The 25,382-nt window shown below is 38.1% G+C and overlaps 3 protein-coding genes across 10 annotated transcripts in view; all 3 read right to left on the bottom strand.

Annotated features, from left to right (window-relative positions):
• Nucleotides 1-15,877, bottom strand: part of LOC116139565 — a 32,567-nt gene extending 16,690 nt beyond the window's left edge. For 2 of the 8 annotated variants that reach the window (XM_031425240.1, XM_031425252.1), the window contains exons 1-9: nt 15,378-15,873; nt 15,204-15,293; nt 14,989-15,115; nt 14,662-14,762; nt 13,946-14,114; nt 13,639-13,760; nt 12,785-12,913; nt 12,616-12,714; nt 12,461-12,518 (exon numbers count right to left, since the gene is read on the bottom strand). In XM_031425240.1, the coding sequence (XP_031281100.1) occupies nt 12,461-12,518; nt 12,616-12,714; nt 12,785-12,913; nt 13,639-13,760; nt 13,946-14,114; nt 14,662-14,762; nt 14,989-15,115; nt 15,204-15,293; nt 15,378-15,428 (946 nt within the window). In that variant the 5' untranslated portion in view covers nt 15,429-15,873. The other 6 variants (XM_031425246.1, XM_031425261.1, XM_031425257.1 and 3 more) reach the window with 6 other exon arrangements.
• LOC116139610 lies at nt 8,248-12,454 on the bottom strand. The gene is made up of 4 exons (XM_031425290.1): nt 12,307-12,454; nt 12,104-12,233; nt 8,597-8,690; nt 8,248-8,411 (listed from the first exon to the last, which is right to left on the bottom strand). The coding sequence occupies exons 1-4, from the start codon at nt 12,366-12,368 to the stop codon at nt 8,380-8,382; spliced, it is 318 nt and encodes a 105-aa protein (XP_031281150.1). The 5' UTR covers nt 12,369-12,454; the 3' UTR covers nt 8,248-8,379.
• A 616-nt stretch (nt 15,878-16,493) lies between the features above and the next one.
• On the bottom strand, nt 16,494-17,938 carry LOC116139619 (probable serine/threonine-protein kinase abkD). Its single transcript, XM_031425299.1, has 3 exons — nt 17,845-17,938; nt 17,694-17,768; nt 16,494-16,859 (listed from the first exon to the last, which is right to left on the bottom strand). The coding sequence occupies exons 2-3, from the start codon at nt 17,766-17,768 to the stop codon at nt 16,494-16,496; spliced, it is 441 nt and encodes a 146-aa protein (XP_031281159.1). The 5' UTR covers nt 17,845-17,938.
• Between the last annotated feature and the right edge of the window lie 7,444 nt (nt 17,939-25,382).

The raw sequence follows: 25,382 nt of genomic DNA, 5'->3' as shown, positions 1-25,382 counted from the left end.
CAAAGCTCGCTTAGTCGCGAAGGGGTTACACAACAAGAAGGAATAGATTATGAAGAAACTTTTCACCTGTTGTACGGTTTACTTCAATTCGACTTATTCTAGCTATAGTTGCTAGCATGATCTTGAATTGCATCAAATGGATGTAAAGACTGCTTTTCTCAATGGAGAATTACAAGAAGATCTATATGGATCAACCAATAGGTTTTATTAGAGAAGGTCAAGAATACAAAGTGTGTACTTTAAAGTCAATTTATGGCCTCAAGCAGTCCTCAAGACAGTGGTATATTCGATTTCATAATGCGATAATGTCGTATGATTCAAATGATAAATGAATCATTGTGTATATACAAAGAGATCCAATAACAAATTTGTTTATTATCTATATGTTGATGATATACTTATAGCTGAAATGATAAGGGATTTGTCAATGAAACAAAGATGGTTATCATCTCATTTGAGATGAAAGATATAGGTGAAGCTACATATATTCTTGGAGTCAAGATTTCAAAGATCGCTCAAGAAAATTAGTATCTCTTTCACAAGAACCATACATTAAGAAAATTCTTGAACGATTCATATGCAAGATTGTAAACCCATAGACAACCCTATTGCAAAGGCGGACTTTAAGTCTAAATGTGTCCGAAGACTCCACAAGAAAAAGAACAAATGAAGAATGTTCCTTTATAAGTGCTGTTGGAAGTCTCATGTACGCCATGATGTGCACTAGAGCCGACATCTGTTATGCTGTTGGGTTGGTAGTAAGTACCAGTCCGACCCACAAGCCATTGGAAAGCAGTGAAGAGAATCTTAAGATATCTAAAGGGACAGCTGATTACTCATTATGTTATCAAGGAAATGATTTACACTGAGAGGCTACACCGTACTGATTGGGGAGGAGATTTAGATGAGAGGAAATCTACTCATCGATATGTTTTCTTACTAATGGCGGGGCCATATCTTGGAGCAGTAAACACAATCATGCATAGCCTTATCTACATGGAGGCTGAGTTTGTAGCATTTTCAGCTACAGTGCAAGAAGCCGTTTGGTTGAGACGTTCATGAATCATCTGGGAATATTAATGTTGCTATTGAACCAGTAAGAATAAACTGTGATAGTCAAGCAGCAATAGCATACACTAAGGTCCCAATATCATGGTAAAACAAAACACATAGATATCAATTAATTTTGTGCGAGACTTGGTGGCACAAAAGGAGGTAAACATGAAGTACATATCTACGCATGACATGGTTGCGGATCCATTCACAAGCCTATACCGAGATACTTTCAATAGACATGTTAGATCTCTAGGCTTATGTAGGTGTTGAATGTACTCATACTTTGAGATTTCCCAAATTGTTCACATTTGTCTTATCAATATTAAATAACAATATTGTCAAGTGCTCAATTTCGATTATTATGGAACATACATGAAGGAGCATATATATACATATTAGTTATGTAATATTATATATGTCTATTTTGAAAAGCATGTCGGACAGCTAAAAATTGGCCTTCTCACACAGGCAATCGCCTCCTTACTTCGTAGGAATGGAGATGAGACGATTTTAAGCTTATTATCTATTGATAATAGAGAGCCAAGCTTAAATGTGTTTGACGTCGCCTAAAACGAGAATTAAAATAAGTCATAATGAAATGTGACCACAAGTGATAAATGATCACTTTATCTGTCTAATTGTCAGTTAGAATTCTGATGAATTAAAAGTAAAGTAAACTCAAGTTAGACATTAGGCATGTCTGAACTAAACTGTACAGCATTTACAAGAAAAGAGACATGCACTCCATGGAAAGGAGGAATGCTGTAGCGTTTGATTCATACCACATGTGCAAAACTTGACCAAAGAGGTAATGAAAGTCAAAATCTCAACTTTAACATTGTGTGAGACCCTGGATTTTTTTAAGAATAGAATCTCAAGAATCACCCTTATTACTCTATTCTGTTCTTAAAACTTCATTTAATGATTGCTATCTTGAGTGTTACCAAAGGATTAAATAAAATCATCTGCTGGGACATTTCTAGAAAGCAAGCAAATAAAAGTTGCAGGAATCGAGAAAGAGGAAGATTACTTTTTTGAATTATCACATTATAATCACGTGTATCATTGGTCGACCAATTATGTTTTACTTTTATGTAAAGATAGAACATAATTATGATACAACGGATATTTTTTTTTGTAAATGAGATTGTTAGAAAAAGTGATAAGTAATCTGGGTATTGCATACAACATACAACCTGAGTTTCACAATTCGAGAAGTTATATATTCCTAACAATATATGACTAACGTGCTCTCGAAGTATGCATGTTCACACGGCATATTTACTAAAGTATGAACCTTAAAGAAGCATAGAAGAGATAGTCCCATCATGTGTGAGTGGGAGATATTGGATAAGGGGTACACCCATGATGGGTTACCCCAAGCGCCGTGTGTGAATGAAACTACCAAATGCAGTTTCTCTCTAACCGCTGCCATATAAAAGGAAAACCTTTTCCTTTTAGAAAAGGTTACGAACCTGTTATTCAAGAAAACGCAAGAAAATATACGCTCCTCTCTCTCTAGAATTTGGAAAACGATTTGTGGTTTTTCTTCCAGATACTTTGTTGCTTCAGAGACAGGGAAAGGAGGTATTTATGCTGTTTAAATTCTTGTATTTCATTATATACAAATGTGATTGCAAGGTGACTATGATCTTGGGATTATGTTAGGATATATTTTATCTATTTAATTTCCAACAATTACTTTAAGATTATTGGACGTTTGAATTTAATTGTTGGAGCTTTTGGATTGATTGTTGTTGTTTTGAAATTTTATTATGCCATGTTGTCATCATATTTAAATGTCACCTATGAACCGGTCGATCCAGAACCAACCCCTTCACAGAGTAAGGCTCGGTCCGTCTTACAACATTGCTACCCACCGCGGGAGTTTGAAGGTATATACATACCGTATCATGGTTCTCTTCACCATTTGTCTTTTGTTTTATGGTTAGAATCCTTACTAAACTTTTCGTTTATTCATAAGAAGCTCGATCTTATCTCTCTGAACGCAATATCTCGTAAAACATGCAACTTTTGTTTCCTCTTATGCTTTTGTGACATGATGTGAAATGCTTTGATGGTTGAGGTTGTCACGATCTGGAAATAGGTAGAGTTTCATTTTGGTTAATGTTATTACAAGTAAATAATAAATAAGAGAAATAATAGATAAGAGTTTTATTTCTATATACAATACATCATGAATTAGGGATGTAAAAACACTAGCCCAAGTCGACCTCACCCCCGCTTAGCCCATGTTTTTTGTTAATCCAAGTTCGGCTTGAGAAAAAGCTGAGTTTTATAAACCCGGTCGGGCTTACCCAGGCTGTTTTGTTAACATCAACAACAAGGGATTTTTTGTAATTTTACTTTATAGGTGGGGTCCGAGTAATTTAAGAGGGTGTATTGGAACCTTTACATTGGAGAGTAGCTAACAAGACTGGCAAAACGGGTATGTTCCCACGGTGAACCCGTACCTGTCAAAAAAAATATAAGGTACGATCCATAAAATTGGGTCCGTATTTTTTTACCTGTACCCATCCTAACCCCTTTTTGGTCGGGTGGTCTAGGTACACTTACTGACCGTATTTAAAAAAAAAACGATTTATACTTTTCTATTTCTAGGGTTTTTCATCTTTTCAATCTTCTTTATTTTTTAATCAACATTCACACAACACATAGAGACAGACCCCCCGCTGCCGACACGAGAGCACTCCTTCTCTTTCACTCTCAATTAGACTAAAAAAATGAGCTTTTATGAGTATTTTTGATGGGATATGTTGGAGTTTGTAGACTTAGAGATTTTACTGTGTTTAAATATGTTGATTATGTTTCTTCTCTTGTTTGTTAGAAATTGACAAAAGTTGTATTCTTTGATCTGGGTTTCTTCAAAGTTTAAGACTTTCGTATTTGCTTTGAGTTTCTGGTAAATATTGTGATGTTTGGAGGGTTTGCTCTATTTACTTGTAACTGAATGTGATTTTGTTCCTATCCGTGCTTGTTTTTGGATTTACATGTTAACAAATGCTTATCTCGCTAGGTTGGTTGAAATTTTCTAATATTTTGTTTCTATTGTAGTTTTGAAGGAGTTGAATAGATTGTCAAGAGATCATAGGGGTCTTGGTTGAACTTAAAATCCTTATCTATAATTCACGGTTGAGTTTAATTGTAGTTTTTGTTTCCAATGGTTATTTTTGTTTTAGTGGTAATAAAGGGAGTGGTTTGGAGATTGATTGAATTGGTCAATGCTTAAATGTTAAACGAAATTTCGATTTTGTATTCGATGACTATGTTTATGATCTTATGCCTAGGTGTGCTACTTTTTAGTGGTTTTGTGGGTTTTAAAATTCTTAACATGAATAAGATTCATTGTCATCAAAATGGTACCTATTGAGAGTTGAAAATGTTGCTGTTAATTATGGGCACTGAGACTCCTATTATAAGGATGGTAGGTGTAACATACGACAAGATTCATTCACATCCAGTAAGTTAACTTTGAGTGTACCATGTAACTGCATTTTGCTATAACTGCCCTGGATGGAGATTGGGCTTGAGATTTTCTTTAAATTACATATGTTTGTACTTGTGTTTTAGTGTTTTATGTATTTGTTTCTATGGACTATATGCTTACTGGCCTTAAATTGATGAGAAAATGAGTTGGTTGTAACTTTTGGGTGAATTACTCAATTGATTGAATTTGGAGTAGTTGATTGTGCTATTGGTAAAAATGAAAACTGCAAGAATTATGGGGATGTAACTGTAAGTTGAAAATTGGAGTGAACAGTACCTGTATCCAAGGGTCCATTCCTACTGTATAGGGTAGGTCCGATCCAAATATTGGACTCATTTAGAATCGATCCTTTTCGGCCTGTATCCATTGGGCCTGGCCTCCGTACTCGGCCCACCTGATTATTTTGCCAGGCTAAGCTGAAGTAATTGTAGGGCTTTCATAAACTTTTTAGGGAGTTTATGTTTATACAAAGGGGGCTCATGGTAATTTTTAAATCTTATATAATCTACTCGGGCTAGGCCTTAGTGTACCGTGGGCCTGATTTCTAGGCTTAGGGTTTATATATACCTAGGCCGAGCTACCCTGGGTTTGGGCTGGTTTTTTTACATCCCTATTTATGATCTAGATTTATCAAAATAAAAATTACGATGACAAGAACCTGTACAACATATCAATGCAATCTAGCTTCAAATCCTTATTTCAAGCGTCCAATGATCCCTTTTTTTGTTTTTTTTTTTTTTCGATTAATTCTACCTTTGCCTTCCAAACCTCACGAGTATGTAATTTAAGCCGATTTTCTTAACTAATGGAAAGTTCAGAGAAATGTAATCTAAAAGTAAAACGATGGAGAGAATGAATAGTGTGAAGAAGGAAATGATATAAAATTGCATTTTAAATAATAATAAAAAAGAGTAAACGACATGCTCCCACTCAAGGTTTAGCAAATCCTAAGTTGATACATTTGATGCATTATATTCCTAATTTCAACCCTTAAACACACTGCTAGGGACTGTTAGGTTTGACACAAATGCAGCAACTACAATCACCAAACGCCCTTAAACCACCCACTTAGGCTGAGTGGGATGACGATGGTGAGCAACCACCGTTCGGTAGATAGGGGTTTTTGTAAGAGATGTTGATGGTGGAGGAAGGTGGAGTTTTAGCATAAGGAACATCAAGATTCGACCAGGAAACGAGAGGCCGCGGGGTGGGTGGCAAACGGTGATCAGTGAGCACCATCACCTATAGATGGGGGGGTTTTCTTAAGGAGATGTCAGTGGTGCTGATGGTGGGCAGGTGGAGTTTTTGGCGTTGGGAACGACCGGTTAGCCTAAAGTGCAGTCATGTAGTGGAAGGGTGTTTGTTGCAGGTGGGCGCATTGGCAGGCAAAGCGCACAGAGGCAACTCGTGTAGGTGTTGTCTGGGTCTTTTCCTCGACACTTGGTATGCCCCCCAGAAGAGGAGAGTTGAGAATGTTTAGGATGGTGGAAACCCAGAAAACACCACAATCATACTACAAACGCAACACAACACTCTAATAGCAACAACCAACCACAAAAACTACAAAAAATAGCCTCCAAAAAGCTCTAAAACGAGCAAATCGCAAAACCCAACAACAAGAAGGCAACGTTTCACGATCATGTTTAGAGGGAAACCAGTTGACAAGGTTTGAGAGTGGAGGCCAACCGTTAAGAGGGTGGTGGAAATTGATTTTGGCTACCAGAATTTGACTTAGAAAGACAAGAGGCGGCCAGCGAAAAATGGTTGGTGACACGAAAACAGTGGAATTCGCTATTCAAGGTGGGAAAGGGTTGGACTGGCAAGGAGTTGATTTTGGTCAGTTTCAGTCAAAACCAGCTAAATCTACTTGAATCGGCTACCGATGGTGGTGTCGGTACTTACGGCAAAAATTAGCAATTAGGCTAGAAACCAGGGTATTTTGACTCTTTTACCGTTCAACGTGTTAAAATAAAGGATATGTTTTAGTTTAAGGGTGGAATATAGATAAATGCACCCATAGATTTTGCTAAAACTCGGGTGTGAAAAAAAAAAAAAAACATTTTCATTATTATAAATGTTTTTCATTTTTTTCTTACAGATATTTATTCTCAGCCCCTTGGATTATCCAAGGGCTATAGGCAATGGACCGATTTTTTTCAAAATCTGGGTAACCACCCTTGAGCCTCATTGCGTGTATAGATATAGGACGGCAAAAATGCGGGTATAGTTGGGTTGGGCCCTACTCAATCTTCAAGATGTTAGAATGGGTTAGGTTGGGCTGCGTTTTGCAGGTGGAGGGTTCACACAAGCCATAATTTTTAATACGTATTTGTAACCTAATTTTGTACTTTCATCTAATTTTTATATTTTCTGTTTACTTTTTGTATTTTGAGTTTTAACTATTATACATGCTTTATTTTGATTTCAAACCTAATTTATTACAATAATTAAAATATGAAATTTAATATCTTTTTTCACTTTATCAACCACTCAATAAACACAATTACAAATTATTATTGTATTTCACTGCAATATAATTTTGTACTGATAAATGGACTTCTATGCGTACGGATCACCAAACCCAAAAATCTTGATGGTAAGTTCAAGTTTTGTAATTTTGATTCTTTTTTTTTTTTTTTTTTTAATGCCCAACTTACTCTATATCTCAATTTATATTTGAAACATTAATTGATTTTCCAGTCATTTGAATTTAATATAAATAAGAAGAGAGAAAATGTGAAAATTAATATAAACAAGCAGATATTATTTTGAGGTGAAAATATTCGTCTAATCATTCATACTTCTATTAATAATGCTTTAATAGAATAATACTAATACAAATATATAAACAATCTATCAATTTGGCAGATTTAATTTAATTTTCTGAATACAGATTCGAATTTTATGACATTCGTTGATCATTTGTTATATAATTAATTCAAAAAATAATAATAATAAAGTTAACAAATTGACATGGAGTAAACCATGTCATTTTCAATATAATTCCTTCATGAAATGTTTGATAATTCACCTCTATGGAGACATATGATTTGGATATGGTATATACAAAGGGGCTATGATATACTCATTTTCAGCGAAATGAAGGCTTCTCAAAGTCCTTAAAATGAAAACTCAACCGGCAGTGGGATATTTAGCTCTGAACAAACAAAGTCAACGATTTTTGCAGTTGTAGCACCATATGACATTTTGTTCAAGGACACCGAGATAGCAAACCTGTTTTTTATGTCACAGAAACCTGTTGATCCACCGATGCCCGAGTGCCCATAACCAATTTCGATCCATCTGCAGCTTTATTCCTCTTAAACCCCAGTCCAAATGGCCCATTTGGAAAGGTCAAATTCTCATAATCACCCACACCCAAGATGCACATCAGGATTTTAGGGTTACTAAAATCTTGCTACCATTATTTGTGAGTCGAGTTACCATCAACACCATCTTTACCTTTGTTTGTTGTCGTTTCCTTTCAGCAGCAGTTACCTCCTTTTCTTTACTACCTTTGGCTTTTTTGACTTCTCCTTTGAAGAAATTGGGGGATTGGGGTGACTACACAGCATTGGCTTGGATAGAGACGAATGTGGGGTGGGATCACTCCCCCATCAGCTAGGGCTGCATAGTAGCGTGCAACTGCACGGGCTGAGCAATGTCCATTAGTAGCAGTAAGATGGCACGCCGAATGTTCAGCATGTTAAAGAAACAGGCAAGGTGGTGATGAGCTCTGCAATTTGGTCAAGACGGTAAGTAGTGGGTACGTCAGGATGGTAACTCTGTTTTGGTACTCCTGAGATCATATTCATCTATTGTAAGAGTTGCAGTCGAGATTCCACACCTGGAGGGTAGCCATTGAAAGGCATGATAATTCCATTTGAGAAGCTACTTCAGTTCATAGTTATAGTAGACTACATAATTCTGTTCTTTTTTATAGAACACGATTGTGTGCACATATTCATGCAAACTTATATTTGCTGTACTAAGTGACATGAGAATATTAAAAAAGTGAAGTTTGACAAGTACCTGGTGGAATTCCAACATATAGCTCGCCTTCAATATTTAGCGGTCGAATGAATGCTTCTTCAAGTATCTCCTGAAATTTCTTCCCAGATGCACGCTGTTTCATCCAAACATATTTATAGATAGGGGAGTACATAGAGAAGATGAGAATATAGTCAAATTCTTTGATCTTCTGAAGGCCAGCAAAAGATCAACTCACAATCAATCAACCTGGCATACCTAGACATAGCACCATATAAATATGGCAAAATATTTGCCATCTACAGATTTCAGGGTTCATAAGTTTCATACTTTAATCATAGTCAACCACTTATAATCACTGAAAGCAACATTAACATATGTTATAATACCTCGATATTCCACCACCAGCCAGCCGAAAGTCAGATAGTGATAGACTTGCTGTTGGCCCATTCAGTTTCAGGTTCAGGTTTGACATGGCAATCTGCCTCAAACATTCATCCCAGTCCCAATTTCCATAGGATTTTCTGATCCAAACTCAACCAAAGCATTGTGCAAACCACTTGTATGGTTAAGCACATGATGACCTAAAGTCAAAACACCAAGTTGTATTGAGTTCCTGACATAAAACTATGGCTAACCAAAGGATGTGTTCAAAGGTCATAGTAATAATTTACACCTTTATGAATCTTTCCGTTTGATCCAAATTCTGGCCAAATCTTAGCAACATTCTCCCTCAAGCTTGAGTTTTCTACGAGACAACGCCTCGATTTGTTAAATTGCACAAACGTTAAAGAAACATTGACATCTTAGATCACACAATGGTCTGCGGGGGTACCAAAGTATCCACTAATCTAGTAATCTTATTCATCAATTTGCTCTTTCAGCTAAGTTAAAATCTAACAATTGATGAATCTTCTTAAATACTACAGGGGTATTATTGAATAACTATGAGTGAACTAAGGCATATATTATTTAAACTCCAACTAAGTAAATATCTCAGAGTACACCATGGACATAATGAAGAAGCTCCAAAATCCAAAATTGAATTAGATTTTCTATGAACTGGAATAAGAATTTCTGAATATCCACTGTTTCACTTTGTAAAAATGTATTACTTGTCTCTCACATCTTTGTGCCGCTAACATAATGATTTCTGTTATTTTATGCAAGAAGAAGATATGAATGCACAAATATATTTAAAATATTGAGTTCTGTGAGTAACAACATCAATAAACTAGAGGCAAGGTTGCAAGGACATTTTCGTAGCCAAATCTTTTTGCTTTTTTTTCTTTAATTTTTAATTTCCTACACGAACCAAAGTGATAGGTAGTCACAAGAAACTCAAGGTTTGATGCAGTTAGGGCCTTTACAAATGCACAACATAATAGTTTAAAGGTTCTCACCAATATATCACGAGTCATCTGTTCTTCATTTACCCATAACCGAAAAAATTCTACTTTCTTCCAAAACAAGAGGAATAAATCTGAGTCCAGGGAACAATATTTTGGGCTGTGTCCAACTATTACAAAATTCCATGATTCAAATGAACTATATTTGCTTTATTTCCAAAAAAGGAGAAAAAAAAAAACCACAGGAAAATGACCAAATTTTCAAAAAGGTCATGCAGCTAAATCTCTATCCACTTCATAATTTAATTCTGCTGGATCATAATGAATTAAGTGCTCCTTTTGACAATGTCCTCTAACATGCAGTTGATGAGGACCATCAAAAACATCAGCATAACATGTTGTTCAAATTTTTAAAACTTCCAAACAATGTCTAGCCAACCTCAACAACTTAAATTAGAACTTGAAGAGCTTTGCTGTTAAATTGCAGGGAACAGCTATTAATGGATACATATAACGAGGCAAAATAGAACTTTTGCACAGCAAAGCAGGAACATTTACCCATTGTCAACAGCCAATGCACCATGCCTGCTGTGATGCCCTTGGTTACCGAAAAACATTAAAAAGACTATCAGGCTGAACAGGACGAGGATCATATCTACCAAGCACTCCAGCAGCAGTATCTATAATGACCTCACCATCTTTGTACGCACAAACCTTAAAACATAAATTAAATCTCATAAGAAGTCAAGAATAATCATAGCCACAGTTTTGCATTTTCATAGTTTGGCATTCAAAAATAGAGAAATAGCTTATTAATCATCCAAAATTGTTAATATGAATTTCAAACTAAAAGTTAAAACAAATAAAGGTGAACCAACTAATGGTACAGAAACTGGAAGAAAATAATTCCGTTTTGTGATACCACCTAATTTCATTTATTGGACACGATACATCTCTTTGTTCAAAATTCACTAAAAATAGCAATCCAAATGACACTTCCCTCAATGTCAAATAGTATAAACATGCTATTTTAAGCACTCTCCACTTTAATCTTAAAGTGGTAGATAAAGGCTTTTGTTGGCTGTATCTTAAACAAAGTAACTCCGATAGTAACGATTGTTACGGACCTCAGCAATAAAGGTGATTTTCAGGAATTTAAAGATCTTGGAGATTAGCTGTACTAGTCAGTCAATAAGACCTAAACTTTCAGCAGTCTTGGATGAACACATAATGTCCCAAAGGAATCCCCAAATATAAAGACAACATGTATTCTTATTTTTAAAGTTGTATGGAGTTTCAATTTTGGGTCTAATTGCTTGGGATATTCTAGCAGAACAGAAGACCCCTCAAAGTTTGATAAAGTATTGTCCTATGTTGCTAATGACAATTGTCCCACTTGGTGCAGAAAATTCCTTTCCTCATTTAATGTCAAGCATTGGTCGAACTTCGTGAAATCTTGACTTCCATGTCACAAGTGTAATAACCATTCTGATGAAATTCATATATTTACTTAGGGAAGTAAATGCAATGTACACTTTTCAAAAAGAAATGTGGAAAATCTAAAAAGGAATATCCTATAATAACTGATAGTTAGCAAGATCTTTGAGACCAAAATATTGTAATGATCTTAGGCTTCATAAATCTAAAGGTGTATCATTTAAGTTGTACAAGTTCAGTCATTAATAAGGAGGTTGCAATGTGCTTGGAAAAGCAATATCATTAGTAGAAGCCATCTAAAACATACACAATGTTTGGGAGATTGTCTACAAGGACAAACTTTTGATAACATAATTTAAGGGTGATGCTGCAATTACAGAAATACCACGTAACCAAGTCCCTTTTGATAACATAATTTAAGGGTGAAGCTGCAATTACAGAAATACCATGTAACCAAGTCTGTCATATACTAAATACAAGTAGCTCAACAATCTGTCTCCAATCCAATAAATTTGCAGATATAGTTTTCTATCAAATAACTGGTTACCTCCAACATAATGGAAAAAGAAAAATGAAGGCTTGTAACAAAATCAATAAGCTCAATCAACTAGTCCCCATTAACTGAGACTGCTACAACACCCATAGCATGGAAAACTAACGGCTTCAGAGGTAGAAGGGAAAGAAACAAAAAGTAGTGAAAAAAATATGAGAAGCTATTAAAATGACATAACTGGAAAGATACTGAACTAAAATTGGTGCAGACCTGAATTCCAAGTATTCTGTCCTCATGCCCCAACTGAACTAAGAATTCCCTCAGCTTGGCCTCTACTTCAGAATGGATTGGAGTATCATATATCCACCGGGGATTTGCTGCTGGTCCCTTATTCATGTTTCTAAGAAGTTAAATCATATTGTAGTCAGATATGAGCCAGTAACAAAAGCAATGAAAGGTTAAAATGGACTGACCCTTCTAAAATAGATTCAGCAAATGGTCTCAAAATATCCAGGTAGACTATACAAACATTCATAATGGACGAAAGCCCTGAACAATGTTAGATAATGAGATAACAATGGACAGTTGGTTTACACAAGGTAAAGAATGGAGGTCTCTATACCATACCTCTAAGGAGAGTAAGGACTTTTGAAAACATTACAAAATCACCAGGAAAGGCATCGAACTGGAACCAAAGTGTGTAACAATGTTAGAAATATGAATGAAATTTTAATGAATGTCTCAGACAAACATATAGAGGAAAGAAGATGATATGGCCTTACAGGATTAAAGCGTTTAATTTCTTTTTGGCTAAATTTCATCTTTTCCTGAATAAGCTTCATGCTTTTTTCCTTTTGATCAACAATATTTTTCATGGTATCCTGTACACAGGGACATTAGCAAGAGGTAAAGAAAATCTAAGTTGAGAAAACAATCTGAGAGTAAACTTACGAAAGCTTCATCTGCTGGTGAGGAAGCACGGAAGAATAATGTTGTAACCTCCATTGCCTGCTCGGGCAAGTCTAGACGTAGCGTAAGTCCCATTTCTGCCATGGCAGACAAAAGAGCTACATGGTCTCCCTTTGACAAAGACAAAAATAATTATTTCTTAATCTGGAAAGAGAAATAATTTGAAGAGATGTCGAAACTAGAAAGAAATTAACAATAAATAAAGGGGTTAGAAATCAAATTCAAAACAAGGTTGTTAAGAAATCACTTGCCCTAAAAGTTTAAGCTTTTAGGTAAGGGTCAGACAATGGTATCTAAGCTGTACCACCCCCTTCCATGCACTTGCATATGGAGCTTACACAATCAAAAACACAACTTATCGTAATTTTATTAAATATAGAGATTTCAACAAAAGACCATTTTGTCAACTTGACTCTAACAGCATGTTAAGCAACCACTTCTTCCAAAGCTTAAGCTTATAGATAAGAAACTAACAATAGCATTTAAGCTCAACCAAAGGTAAACCAATTCAAACACTACAAGACTGATATTTACAATTCTGAAATTAAGAACTCCCCTATTAAATCAAGCTAGTAACATTACAATGAATACTTAACAAAAGTACATAAAATAATAAAGCTATAGCCTGATGCATTTAATCAAAATAATTTAGGCTAAGAGAAAGTAAAAGATTACTGCTAAAGTAGAAACAGAAACAACTCTCTCATGCTAGAGAAATTAACTCATAGACACTCACACAATCAAGACATTGAGTCATCAGATAATTCTTCTAATTTCTACAATTCTGTAAAATATTTATTCTATGATGAAAAAGATAACGAAAAGTTAACCCAAACCTCTGCAGCTGCCAACAACATTTTTGCTAGTGCTTGTTTCACAGAGTTTGATAGTTTCTTTGTGAGCCCAAAGTCGAGCAAAATTGGACGATGAGGAGCCTCCTTGCTAACAAGGAAATTTCCTGCATTAAAACACCCAAGAAACATTGGAATAGAAAGAGGGAATTGATTGTTGCACAAGCAGCATATTATGTTATCAGAAAAAAACCATCTTTTATTGTAAACCTAGTATTATGGCTTGTTCTGAAGGCCAAACAAATTTTCAAGACAACAAGGATAAAAAGAAGAAATGAGTAAGAACAAGTACCAGGATGAGGGTCACCATTGAAAAATCCATCAACATAAATTTGATGGGCAAATGCACGTATAATTTCATCTACAATCTTTTGCTTGTCAACACCAAAAGCTTCCAGAGATTCAGAGTCATTTATACGTATCCCATCCATATACTCTAAAATCAGGACAGCTTCAGTTGACTGTCAATTTGAAAAAAAAAAAAAAAAAAAAAAAAAAAAAAGATATACATTTTGTTATTTAAAACCAAAAAGGCATTGTTCTGCGTCCTAAGAAAGTCAATTTCCAAGGTAAACAGTAGATCAAAGTCTAGCATCAGTTATAATTAGGTAAACCTATCAATCCAAACTTGAAAAAAAAAAGGGGGCACTCCTTCCCCATTACATAATTACCAAGGAGGACATATATACAACATATCAGATCCGAGGAAGTGCTTACATTGACAAATCTAACAGTTATAGCCAAAAGATTAGCCCATTTGTTAAAAGTGTATGCCTGAAATATAAGGGTTTTATATTGAGTAATAAACTTGAACTTGTTTCTTCGGGACAAACGTTTCTGTTTCACTAGATATTCACTTAGTTTCTGGGATAACTTATGATAAAACAAGAGTAACAATAAAAATATTCCAAACTTCCCATCCTTCAAATTTAAACATAGCACCGAGTAACCTAAACTCCAGATTGCAAACTAAGCACATTAAGTTTAAAATAATAGTTAAAACCATGCCTGAATAACTTCCGGAACAAGAACATCCACTTTATTGGCAGGCCTGCTGTCTTCGCCTCTGTTTTTGCAGCCAAGATTTCTAGACACAGTTCTAGTATTTTCTAGAAACACAAAACAAACATCAATAAGAAAAATAACTTCAGAAATGGAAGCATTTATCATACTAGGAAGTGCAAAATCTGTGACTTTTTTTCCTGTCATTTCAAATTCCACAATAGAAACAATTATCTCATCAAAACTCACATGCGTATTACATTTCCCACTAATAGGAACAGAAGACAACTAATATTTTGTCCAAAAATATGATGAAGTGAAAACTTATCATACCAGCTTCAAGATTGAAGTCAAGTTCTTTTGAAGCTTCTCGGCACCATTCGTCTAAAACTGGATTGAAATCATATAACGGTTCTACCCAAGCTATCCAGTCAATAATCGATTTTGCATCCTTTAAGTCCTATAAAATTATAGCATACTCAATAACCGTTTAATCACTGCAGGTTTTTCTTTGCATCAAATACTTATAAAAAAAAAGGATGTAAAACCTCCAAGATAATTTTCTTGATGCCCTGATGTTGAACTTTGACAACCACATCCTGCCCATCACTCAGCTTGGCACGGTGGACTTGTGCAATCTGTATGGTTTAAAACATGAAAATCCCATAACGTACTAACTATTTCATTGGCTCATACTACCAATTATAGTTGGAGGCTCTTACTGATGCTGTGGCTAAAGGTTTTTGGACAAAATCCATGAAGAGATCATCCATAGATTCACCCAACTCTTTCTCTATGGTCTGACAAACCTGTGCAAGCAAACTTACCTCTTAGATATTCTGAAGATGTAATAAAAATATGCACATACCCAAACTGAGAAAAACGGAGGCCTTAGTGTCGGCCACATTTAGTCGGCGTGAAGCCCCCACGCGGCGGTCAAATCTGGCCAGCTGCGTGGGGGCTCAAGCAACGGCGGTGGCCACCGCAGACCAATTTTTTATCTTTCATTTTTATTTTTATTATTATTCTTTTGTTTGATATTTTCTAAAGATCCGTGAAATTTGATGATTTGATTGGTCAATTAAAAGGGTTTGTGTTTGATGAAGGTTGGAAGATGAGTTCAATTGATGAAATTTGGGAATACTTTGATGAACTTTGCTTATTAAATAAGAACAAAATTTGATAACTTTATAGGATGGATTGTGAAAAGGGTTAATACTGTAGGCTATGTTCGAGACGTTGGACCAAAGGTGGGATTAGACTATTTTTTTTTTTTTTTTTTAATAGTCCAGTCCCGCGTTTAGTTCAGATTTAGATAAAGAGTCGTGGAGAAGCAAGTGACTCTTTGTCTTAATAGGGATAAATTTTTTTCTTTTTATATTATATATTAAATAAGTTAAATTAAATATATTTTATATAAATTTTATTATTAATAGTATATTAGCTAATGATATATTCCTAATTAATTAATTTAAAAATAATAATATTCCTAAAAACATTTCATTTTAATTTTCTACTAAAAAAATTATATAGAGTAATTTTAAATAGTTTTGGTCATATTATGAAAATAATTATCAAAACGCTAAATTTTTAGTTAAAATTAATGCTTTAATGATTAATATATTTCCATTCAATTTCATATAAATAAATATTTAATTATATAAATATCATAATCATTAATATAAGTAATTAAAATTAAGATAATAAAATTGAAATATAATAGAATTATATTAAAATGAAATTATAAATTCATTACTTTATTTTATAAATAATCAACTAACCTATTAATAAATATAAAGACTAAACTAAGGTTAAATTCTTCATGAACAAAAGGAAATTCATAATATAGGCAAACAAGTAATCTCTAATCCTTCAGTATTCAGCCTGCTCATAGAAATTAGCCTAACAAAATCAAATTGAGACTTCCATAATCTTCTACTACGCAAGTTTAAGTTGAAAGGTAGAAGAAGAACCACCTCTTGTACAGGACGTTGAGGAAGTGAGTCTTGTAATTGTTTGAGAAGAGTTATGTACTCCACCGGAAGCACATCGGCACGCCCTGATAAGTACTGTCCAAGTTTCACCCATAAACCGTTCAACTCTGTTATCAGATTCACAATACGCTTACCATTTCGGTTATGAGCTTCCTCCCATAAACCATCTCTTTTAGATTTTTCAATCCATTTCGCTTTTATCTGTACAACCTTTAGTTAACATTAACACCAAATAAGTCAATAAGATTTCACATCAAAGTAGTAAGTAATTAAGCTGCAATAACAAATAAATCAATTTTAGGCTCCGTTTGTTTAGTTTTTTAGAATAGTATTCTATTCTAAAATAGGATTTAATAAAATATGATAGGATTCTAAGAATATATTTGGTTCATTTTCTGAAAATATTTAGATTATTTTTAACCCCCTACATTTGTTAATTTAGCTAAACACTCCATATAATAAAAGTTTATAAATTAACAAAAACACCCTCACCCACCCAATAATTGTTGGCAGTCGGCCACCACCGCCTAACGGTGGCCAGAAATTGCCAGAATTGTGCACGACCGACTGGATCTGGCCTTTTTCAGTCAAGTTTATGATCAAAGATCCGACCATTGACGATAGCCAAACGACGGCCAAGATATTTCCATCATTTGGCTGCCAAGATATGGTCGTCGTTTGGCCATCAATGGCCAAATCTTTGACTGTAGATCTGACTATTTCCAGCCAGATCCATGGTGGATCTAGTCGAAAACAAACAGATCGACGTACAACTGACCAGATCTAGCCGATCGTGTGTTATTCTGACGACTTCTAGCCACCGTCCAACGTGGTGGCCAACTGCCGACAATTATTGGGTGGGTAGGGGTATTTTTGTTAATTTTAAAATTTTTATTGAGAAAAATAATTGTTAAATATTTTAAGTTAGATAGAATAGGATTAGATTTTGAAGAATATTAAAACAAATTCATTTTTTCATTTTTTAGGATAAGATAGTGGAAGAGGATATTGTTACAATAGGGTACTAAGCGCAACCTTAATTACCTTGTAGTCCAGGAAAACTCTGAAAGCCAGCTTGTACACTTTGATGCGTCTTATGTAAATGTTTCCCCACCCCATCTGAAATAACAAACACAGCCTTTTTAACATTTAAAAGAAATCAGATTTATTATTCTTGTAAACTAAACAAAATTACCTCAGCGTCTCAAGTTAGTTGATCGAAAATTTCTCCTTCTTGTGTTCAGTGTCATGTATATATATTGTCATTTCATTAAGAGAATATGGAGTGGCTTAAGCCTTAAAGCAACCATTAATATATTAATAAATAGTAAAAGCAGTTTTTGTTTAAGATAAGCTCTCCTCCCAATTATGTAATAAAGATATTCTTATCTTGTTCTACTTGCTTCATAGGTTCGGAGTTATGATTCTAGTAATTGTATGTATTTAAATAGTTGTATTGTACGCTGTATTAATACACAGTAAAGTTTTTTAATTCCTTTCTGCTTGTTTGGCATTCTGATAATATTGAAGTTCAGTGAACTATATCCATTATGTCTCTTCCAAACTAATCTAGATGTTTATGTTTGCTCCGTACACCACAAGAACTACGGAATATTTGCACTAATTAGCCACAATTTCTCCAAGAAACAAAAATTACTGATTTAAAATAATACAATTTTTAGCTATGATTTCCACATTTAAGTAATAGTCTGCAACACTCTAAATTAGGACTATAACTAATAAATTAAAATTTTATTTAAAAACTAAAATTATTGATTTAAAATAATACAATTTTTACTAGCGTAAGTTTAAGGATTTTAAACGTTTTATTAAATGCAAATATTTTAAAAACTTAGTTGTATAAATTGACACAATACAATAATACATCGAACACTATTATATTATATATAGTATAACGTATATATATAATGATGTTATATAATACTATATTATACAATACAACATGTGATACACCAAATATGCCCTAAATGAACTTGAGTCCCTTAAGGGACAATGCAAATATTATACTTAACTTTATCTAAATTGTATTAATTCTTGATCATTTAGGGGCTGTTCCATTACGATTTCATGCTCACATTTTCCATTTTTTAATCAAGGAAAGTGTGAAGCAGATGTTCGGTAAGCATTTACTTGAAGTGTTAACTAAGAAAAATAAATAAATAAAATATTATTTATTACACAAGCCTGCAACTTTTTTCTCTTTGAGAGTTTACAAAGTCAATATGATCACCGCTTAAAATTATTTAACTCTTTTTGTTTCAAACAAAATTACATCAAATGAAAGAGTATTTTGAAAAGGTTAAATAAGATACCAAAGTTGGCGTTTGATCCATGTTTAAGCTCTATTTAAGTTTGACAAACATATTGGATACGTTTTCATTTATTTATTTATTATCAAAATATTGTTTTGATAATGAATACATATAATTTAAATTAAGACTTTAAAAATATTTTCAATAGTATTGTTAGGGCCAAAAATCGTCCTCGGCCCAAATAGGAAAGTAGGACCATTTGTGAAGAGAAGACCAGGCCTGAACCCCAAAGAGGCCCAAGCCAGATTAGTCCCATTTGATACGAGATACGGCCTACCCAAACCATCTGGGCACGGGCCTCCCAGTTCCAGTTTACTTCGTGGGCCTATAGGCAAGTTCCGAGCCCACGACCCACTGATCATATTCCTATTCTTGATCAATCTCCTACTCGAAGTCATTTTCCTGTTTAGAACACTTTCCTACTCGAAGTTACTTTCTTGATCAGAATCACTTTCCTATCCGGACACTGGTAAGATGGCTTACCATGGCTCTAATTCTTCTAGGGTTTGCATCAGAGTCACATTAGGACTCCTACTCCCACCAGGATTGGGAGACCAGACAGTCACTATATAAATAGAGGCCAGCCCTCTCACAAAGGACACTACATTATACCTTCACACTGAAAGCTCTGACTTGAGAGCTTCACATCATCGCCGTAGTCACAGTCCCCGACTAGACTTCCGGTAACCTTTACTCCTTAGCCCTCACTATATTAGCCTCTCTCAGCCTTGCTGACTTAAGCGTCGGAGTGCCTACGGCAAACACCCCGTTCGCTTCACGCGTGTGTTTCTCAACGTGTGCAGGTGCAGCAGATCGCTAGTGGTCTCAATCTCACGGGATCAGACCCCCCTTCCGTATAGGTAGATTTTTACGTCTACAGTTTGGCGCCCACCGTGGGGCCTCTAGCAATCATTCGGCTCGACGAACCTTGCTACATAGAGGAACATTCCATGGCTGACAATCCCGATAACGTTAACCCCGGCCTCGAGGCCAGACTGGAGGTTTTGACCTCTCTCATGCAACAAAACTCAGACAAGGTGGCCGCACTGGAAGCCGAGAACAATGCAATCCGGACCGAAAACGCATCCATTAAGACTGAAAACCAGTTTCTAAAAGAGAAGGTGAGTCAATTTTATGATCTTGAATTCTTGCCCAACCAAGTACCCCCCAATCGGTTCCGCGCCCCTATCCTATCCATGCAACCTCTTTCCACACCAGAGCATCGACCCTCGGTCTCCAGTAAAGGGCCACATCCGTTAAGAGCACTAGCACTCGACGACTCCGTTTTGACTAATGGAGACAAAGATATGCCAGCAGAACACCATCCAGCCGACCCATCCCAATCTCGTGACCAAGACAATCCAATAACAGAAAGCCCACATCCGCAAGACCAGCCCATCCTTACCGTCCCGCTCCACCTCCAGTCAACAACCCAAACATAAACCCCATTCGGCTCGGCTCACCCTCGCAGGTTGAATGGCCAAACCAAACCAACTCCAGCACTCGAGCTCATCCATCCTGACAAACCGAGCGACTACCAGTCGACTCCCCTGATCATTCATGTAGGACGGAATAATAGAACAGTGACAATGGGAGTCATCCAACCGGAAGGGATGAATGAAGATCCATGCTACCAAGGAATGCACGATGGAATGATCTATCAGATTACCCCCCGAGGGATGACCTAACGGAATGTGCCGAGAACGAATGCAGTAGCAGACCCAGTAAGATGGGATGACCCGGTAGTATCCCCCTCTCCTATGGAACAAGTACTGGCCAAGAGACTGGCCGATGTCGAGGCAGTGATGAGGCACATTCCAGGAATGCCGATCCCAACCAAGAAGAATAGACCCCATTGTTACGCTGATTCACCATTTGTGGATGAGATCGCTCTGGCCGACATGCCCCAGAAATTCACCATCCCTAACATGAAACCGTACGGTGGTACCAATGACCCAGATGACCACATAGCCTCGTACAAGCAGCGGATGTTCACTGTCTCAATACCCCGACCGCTTAGGGAAGCCTGCATGTGCAAAAGTTTCGGTTCTAGTTTGTCCGGCCCGGCGCTCCAGTGGTACACAAACCTCCTGAACGGATCCATCGATTCATTCGCCCAACTTACCGACACCTTTGTGAAACAGTTCGCCAGCAGCAAAAAACTAGAGAAACTATCGGCCGACCTATACCGAATATACCAGAGAAGGGGAAAGCCATTGAGAGAATATGTTAGCAGATTCAATAGAGAAAAGATCTCTATCCCCTCATGTAACCCCGAGACTGCTGTGGACGCTTTCAAGAAAGGCCTCCTCCCGGACGGAGAACTGTACAAAGAACTTACAAAGCTGGGTTGCACCACAATGGAAGACACTCTGGCCCGGGCGGTTAACCAGATAAGATGGGAGGAAGATTAGATGAACCGAGCTGCTCATTCTAGATATGAATCAAGGCGGAGTGACAGGAAGCCAAAGCCTGGACCGGTAAAGCACCACTACCAACCTCCAGCACGCAATATGGACAGAGTCAAGAAACCTTATGATCGCCAACCGGCGAGAAATGATAACAGGCAGTTCAGATCAAACCGACACAAAATACCGGAGTACAACCTCAACGTCGAACCAACCCAGGTCATAGCAATAATGAAAGGATTGGGATCCACCGTCAAGTGGCCTGGCAAGCTCAATCCCGAGGCAAGAAGAGACACAACCAAGTGGTGCGAGTTCCACAGCGACCATGGGCACAACACTGCAGACTGTATTGCCTTGTGGCTCGAGGTTGCCGCACTTCTGAAAAAGGGACATCTCCATGATCTGCTTACTGACAAGGGGAAGAACACCATTAGCCAGAAAAACTCCAAAGAACAGTCACCCCCTCCGTGGGAACCACACCAAAAGGTTTCTGTTCGCTCATCTCCAGAGGATCAGAGATCAGTGGGGTAAGTTACTCATCGGCCAAGCGGTATGCTAGAGCCAACCACCACCATGAAGTCCAGTCCATCCATCCGGTCTCGCGATCACACTCTCATCAGGTAATTCAGTTTGAAGATGACGAACCGGTCACCCTGGCTGCTCCTCATCACGATGCTTTAGTTGTCTCCCTGCAGATTGCCAACATCCTAGTGAAAAGGGTTTTCGTAGATAGAGGTTCGTCAGCAAACATCCTGTTCCTCGAAGCAGTAAAGGCAATGGGACTAGAAGCAGCAAACATCAACAGGCGGCCGACACTGCTGGTTGGGTTCAGCTCGGAGCAGAAATACTCCATCGGAGAGATCGTCCTTCCCATCTACGCCGGCGAAGTAAACAAACAGACCATCTTCTTGGTGATCGACTGCCCATCTCCCTATAACATCATTTTGGGCCGGCCTTGGATCCACGACATGCGGGCAGTCCCATCTACCTTCCACTAGACGATCAGGTTTCCAACCAAGTGGGGGGTACAAGAGATCAAGGGCGACCCCAAAGCTTCCAGAGACTGCTACAAGAACGCCTTCAAGAGCAAAGGAAACTCTTCATAGCAATTATAGTCTCATCCAACCCCTCGGATCGAGCCTGACCAACTGACTATTGAGGAGTTGGATGAAGTGCAGATACATCCGGACGACCCAAAGAGAAAGACACATATAGGTTCCCGCCTCAAACCCGACACAAGAGAGAAGCTGATAGAATTTCTCAAACAAAACGAAGACTACTTCGCCTGGTCCCACGCTGACATGACCGGAATCAGTCCAGACGCAATGGTCCACCAGCTCAAGGCAGATCCGAATCACCCACTAGTGAAGCAGAGGAGGAGGAAATTCGCACCTGAGCGAAACCGGATCCTCAATGAAGAGATTGAAAAGCTCCTAAGCAACGGCATGATCAGAGAGGTCCACTACCCCGAATGGCTAGCAAACGTCGTGGTCGTAAAGAAAAAGAACGGGAAGTGGAGAGTCTGCATCGACTTCACTGACTTGAACAAAGCTTGCCCCAAGGATTCTTTCCCACTCTCACATATCGACATGATGGTAGATGCGACCGCAGGGCATGAACTCCTTAGTTTCATGGACGTCTTATCGGGATATAACCAGATCCTGATGCATTCGGACGACCAAGAGAAGATGGCCTTCATCACAGAGAGGGGAACCTACTGCTACAAAGTAATGTCGTTTGGACTGAAGAACGCTGGGGCCATCTACCAACGGCTAGTCAACAAAATGTTCTCCAACCACTTAGGAGAGACTATGGAGATTTACATCGATGACATGCTCGTCAAGTCCCTGATTGTCGAACAACACCTTGACCACCTTAGCCAGGCATTCGCCATCCTCCGAAAGTATAACATGAAGCTGAATCCAGCCAAGTGCTCATTCGACGTCTTATCAGGTAAATTCTTGGGCTACATGGTTACTCAGCGAGGGATAGAAGCAAACCCTGACCAGATCAGAGTGATCCTCAACATACCATCCTCGACTTGCATTAGAGATATCCAGCGTCTTGCAGGACGAGTGGCCGCCCTGAGCCGCTTCATCTCCAGATCAGCTGATAAGTGCCACCTATTCTTCCATGCCCTCAAGAAGTCCAAGAAGTTCGACTGGAACCCTTCCTGCGAAGAAGCCCTACAACAGCTGAAGAGGTATCTGACCACACCGCCGTTTCTTTCCAAACCTGTGGACGGGAAGAAGCTCTACTCTTACCTAGCGGTCTCAGAGACAGCCATCTCAGCAGTGCTAGTTCGAGAAGAAGAATCAAAGCAGTTACCAGTCTACTATGTAGCAAGTCAGTCCTCGACGCAGAAACTCGGTACGGTCAACTGGAGAAACTGGCCCTCACCATCATCCATGCATCCAAGAAGCTCAAGCCGTACTTTCAGTGCTACTCCATTGTTGTAATCACCTCCTTCCCACTCAAGAAGATATTGCACAAACCAGAACTATTAGGCTGACTCATGCAATGGACAGTAGAGCTCAGTGAGTTCGACATAGTCTACCAATCCCGCACTACCGTCAAGTCCCAAGCACTAGCAGACTTCATTGCCGACTTCACACCAAGCGCCACCACCCAGGTTGAAAGAGAGTTACTATGCATGAATGGCGCACCACCCTCAAAGTGGACTCTCCTAGTAGATGAATCAAGTAATGTCAATGGAAGCGGACTCAGAATAGTACTGATCGCACCAGAGGGAGACATCATCCAGCGAGCAATCCGATGTGGGTTCAAGTGCATGAATAACGAGGTTGAATATGAAGCGTTCCTAGCTGGACTTTCCTTGGCCAGAGAAATTGGAGCCAAGAGACTAGAAGTGAAGTCCTATTCCCAACTCGTAGTCAATCAACTACAAGGCACGTATCAAGCACGCGATTCAAATATGACATCCTATTTGAGCATGGTCAAAGAGCTGCAGGCCCAATTCGAAGAGTTCTCCATCTTACAGATCCCCAGAGCTGAGAACTACCATGCCGACGCCCTCGCCAACCTTGGTTTGGCACTCCCACGTTCCTCCCAGTCATCCATTCCTCTCTTATTCATGCAGTGGCCAGCCGACTGGAAGGAACAACCACCAAGCAAGTCTCCCGTAGAAGCCATGGGCATTGAACAAGCCGACTGCTGGATGACTCCGATAGTAAGATACCTGGAAAACGATGAACTCCCGGCTGACAAGAACGAAGCACGCCGACTGAAAGCAAGAGCCGCTAGATTCACCATACATAAGGGCCAACTCCTCAGAAAGTCATTCTCGGGCCCTTATCTCAAATGCATAAGCCCAGAAGAAGCCCAAAGTGTTCTAGCCGAACTCCATGAAGGCGAATGCGGCAACCACGCAGGGGGCCGTCTTGCACACCGGGTGATCACCGCTGGATATTACTGGCCGACCATACGCACCGATTCAATCGCTTACGCGAAGAAGTGCGACAACTGTCAGAGGTTTGCCCATGTCTCGCACCTCCTACCAGAGCGACTCCATTCCATCCTCACACCTTGGCCATTCATGAAGTGGGGAATGGACATCGTGGGAAAGCTACCTACTGCACCGGGGCAACAAGTCTTCATGTTGGTTGTGACAGACTAATTTACCAAGTGGATCGAAGCCGAAGCCTTCGCACAAGTCAAAGATCTAGAGGTAAAAGCCTTCATCTGGAAGAATGTCATTTGTAGGTTCGGGATACCGAAGGAGATCGTCACTGATAATGGATCCCAGTTTATTAGCTTAGGCTCCAGGGATTATTGTGACCAGTGGGGAATCAAACTAAGCTTCTCAACACCCCGCAACCCCCAGTCTAACGGCCAGGCCGAGTCATCAAACAAGACCATCATACAGACATTGAATAAGCGATTGCAGAAAGCTAAGGGTGCATGGGAAGACGAGCTACCCGAAGTCCTCTGGTCATACCAAACTACGACTCGCTCATCAACGGGCAAAACCC

The sequence above is a fragment of the Pistacia vera genome, unplaced genomic scaffold, assembly GCF_008641045.1.
Source record: "Pistacia vera cultivar Batoury unplaced genomic scaffold, PisVer_v2 Contig1101, whole genome shotgun sequence".
Taxonomy (NCBI): domain Eukaryota; kingdom Viridiplantae; phylum Streptophyta; class Magnoliopsida; order Sapindales; family Anacardiaceae; genus Pistacia; species Pistacia vera.
This window is presented reverse-complemented; position numbering and strand designations above follow the sequence as displayed.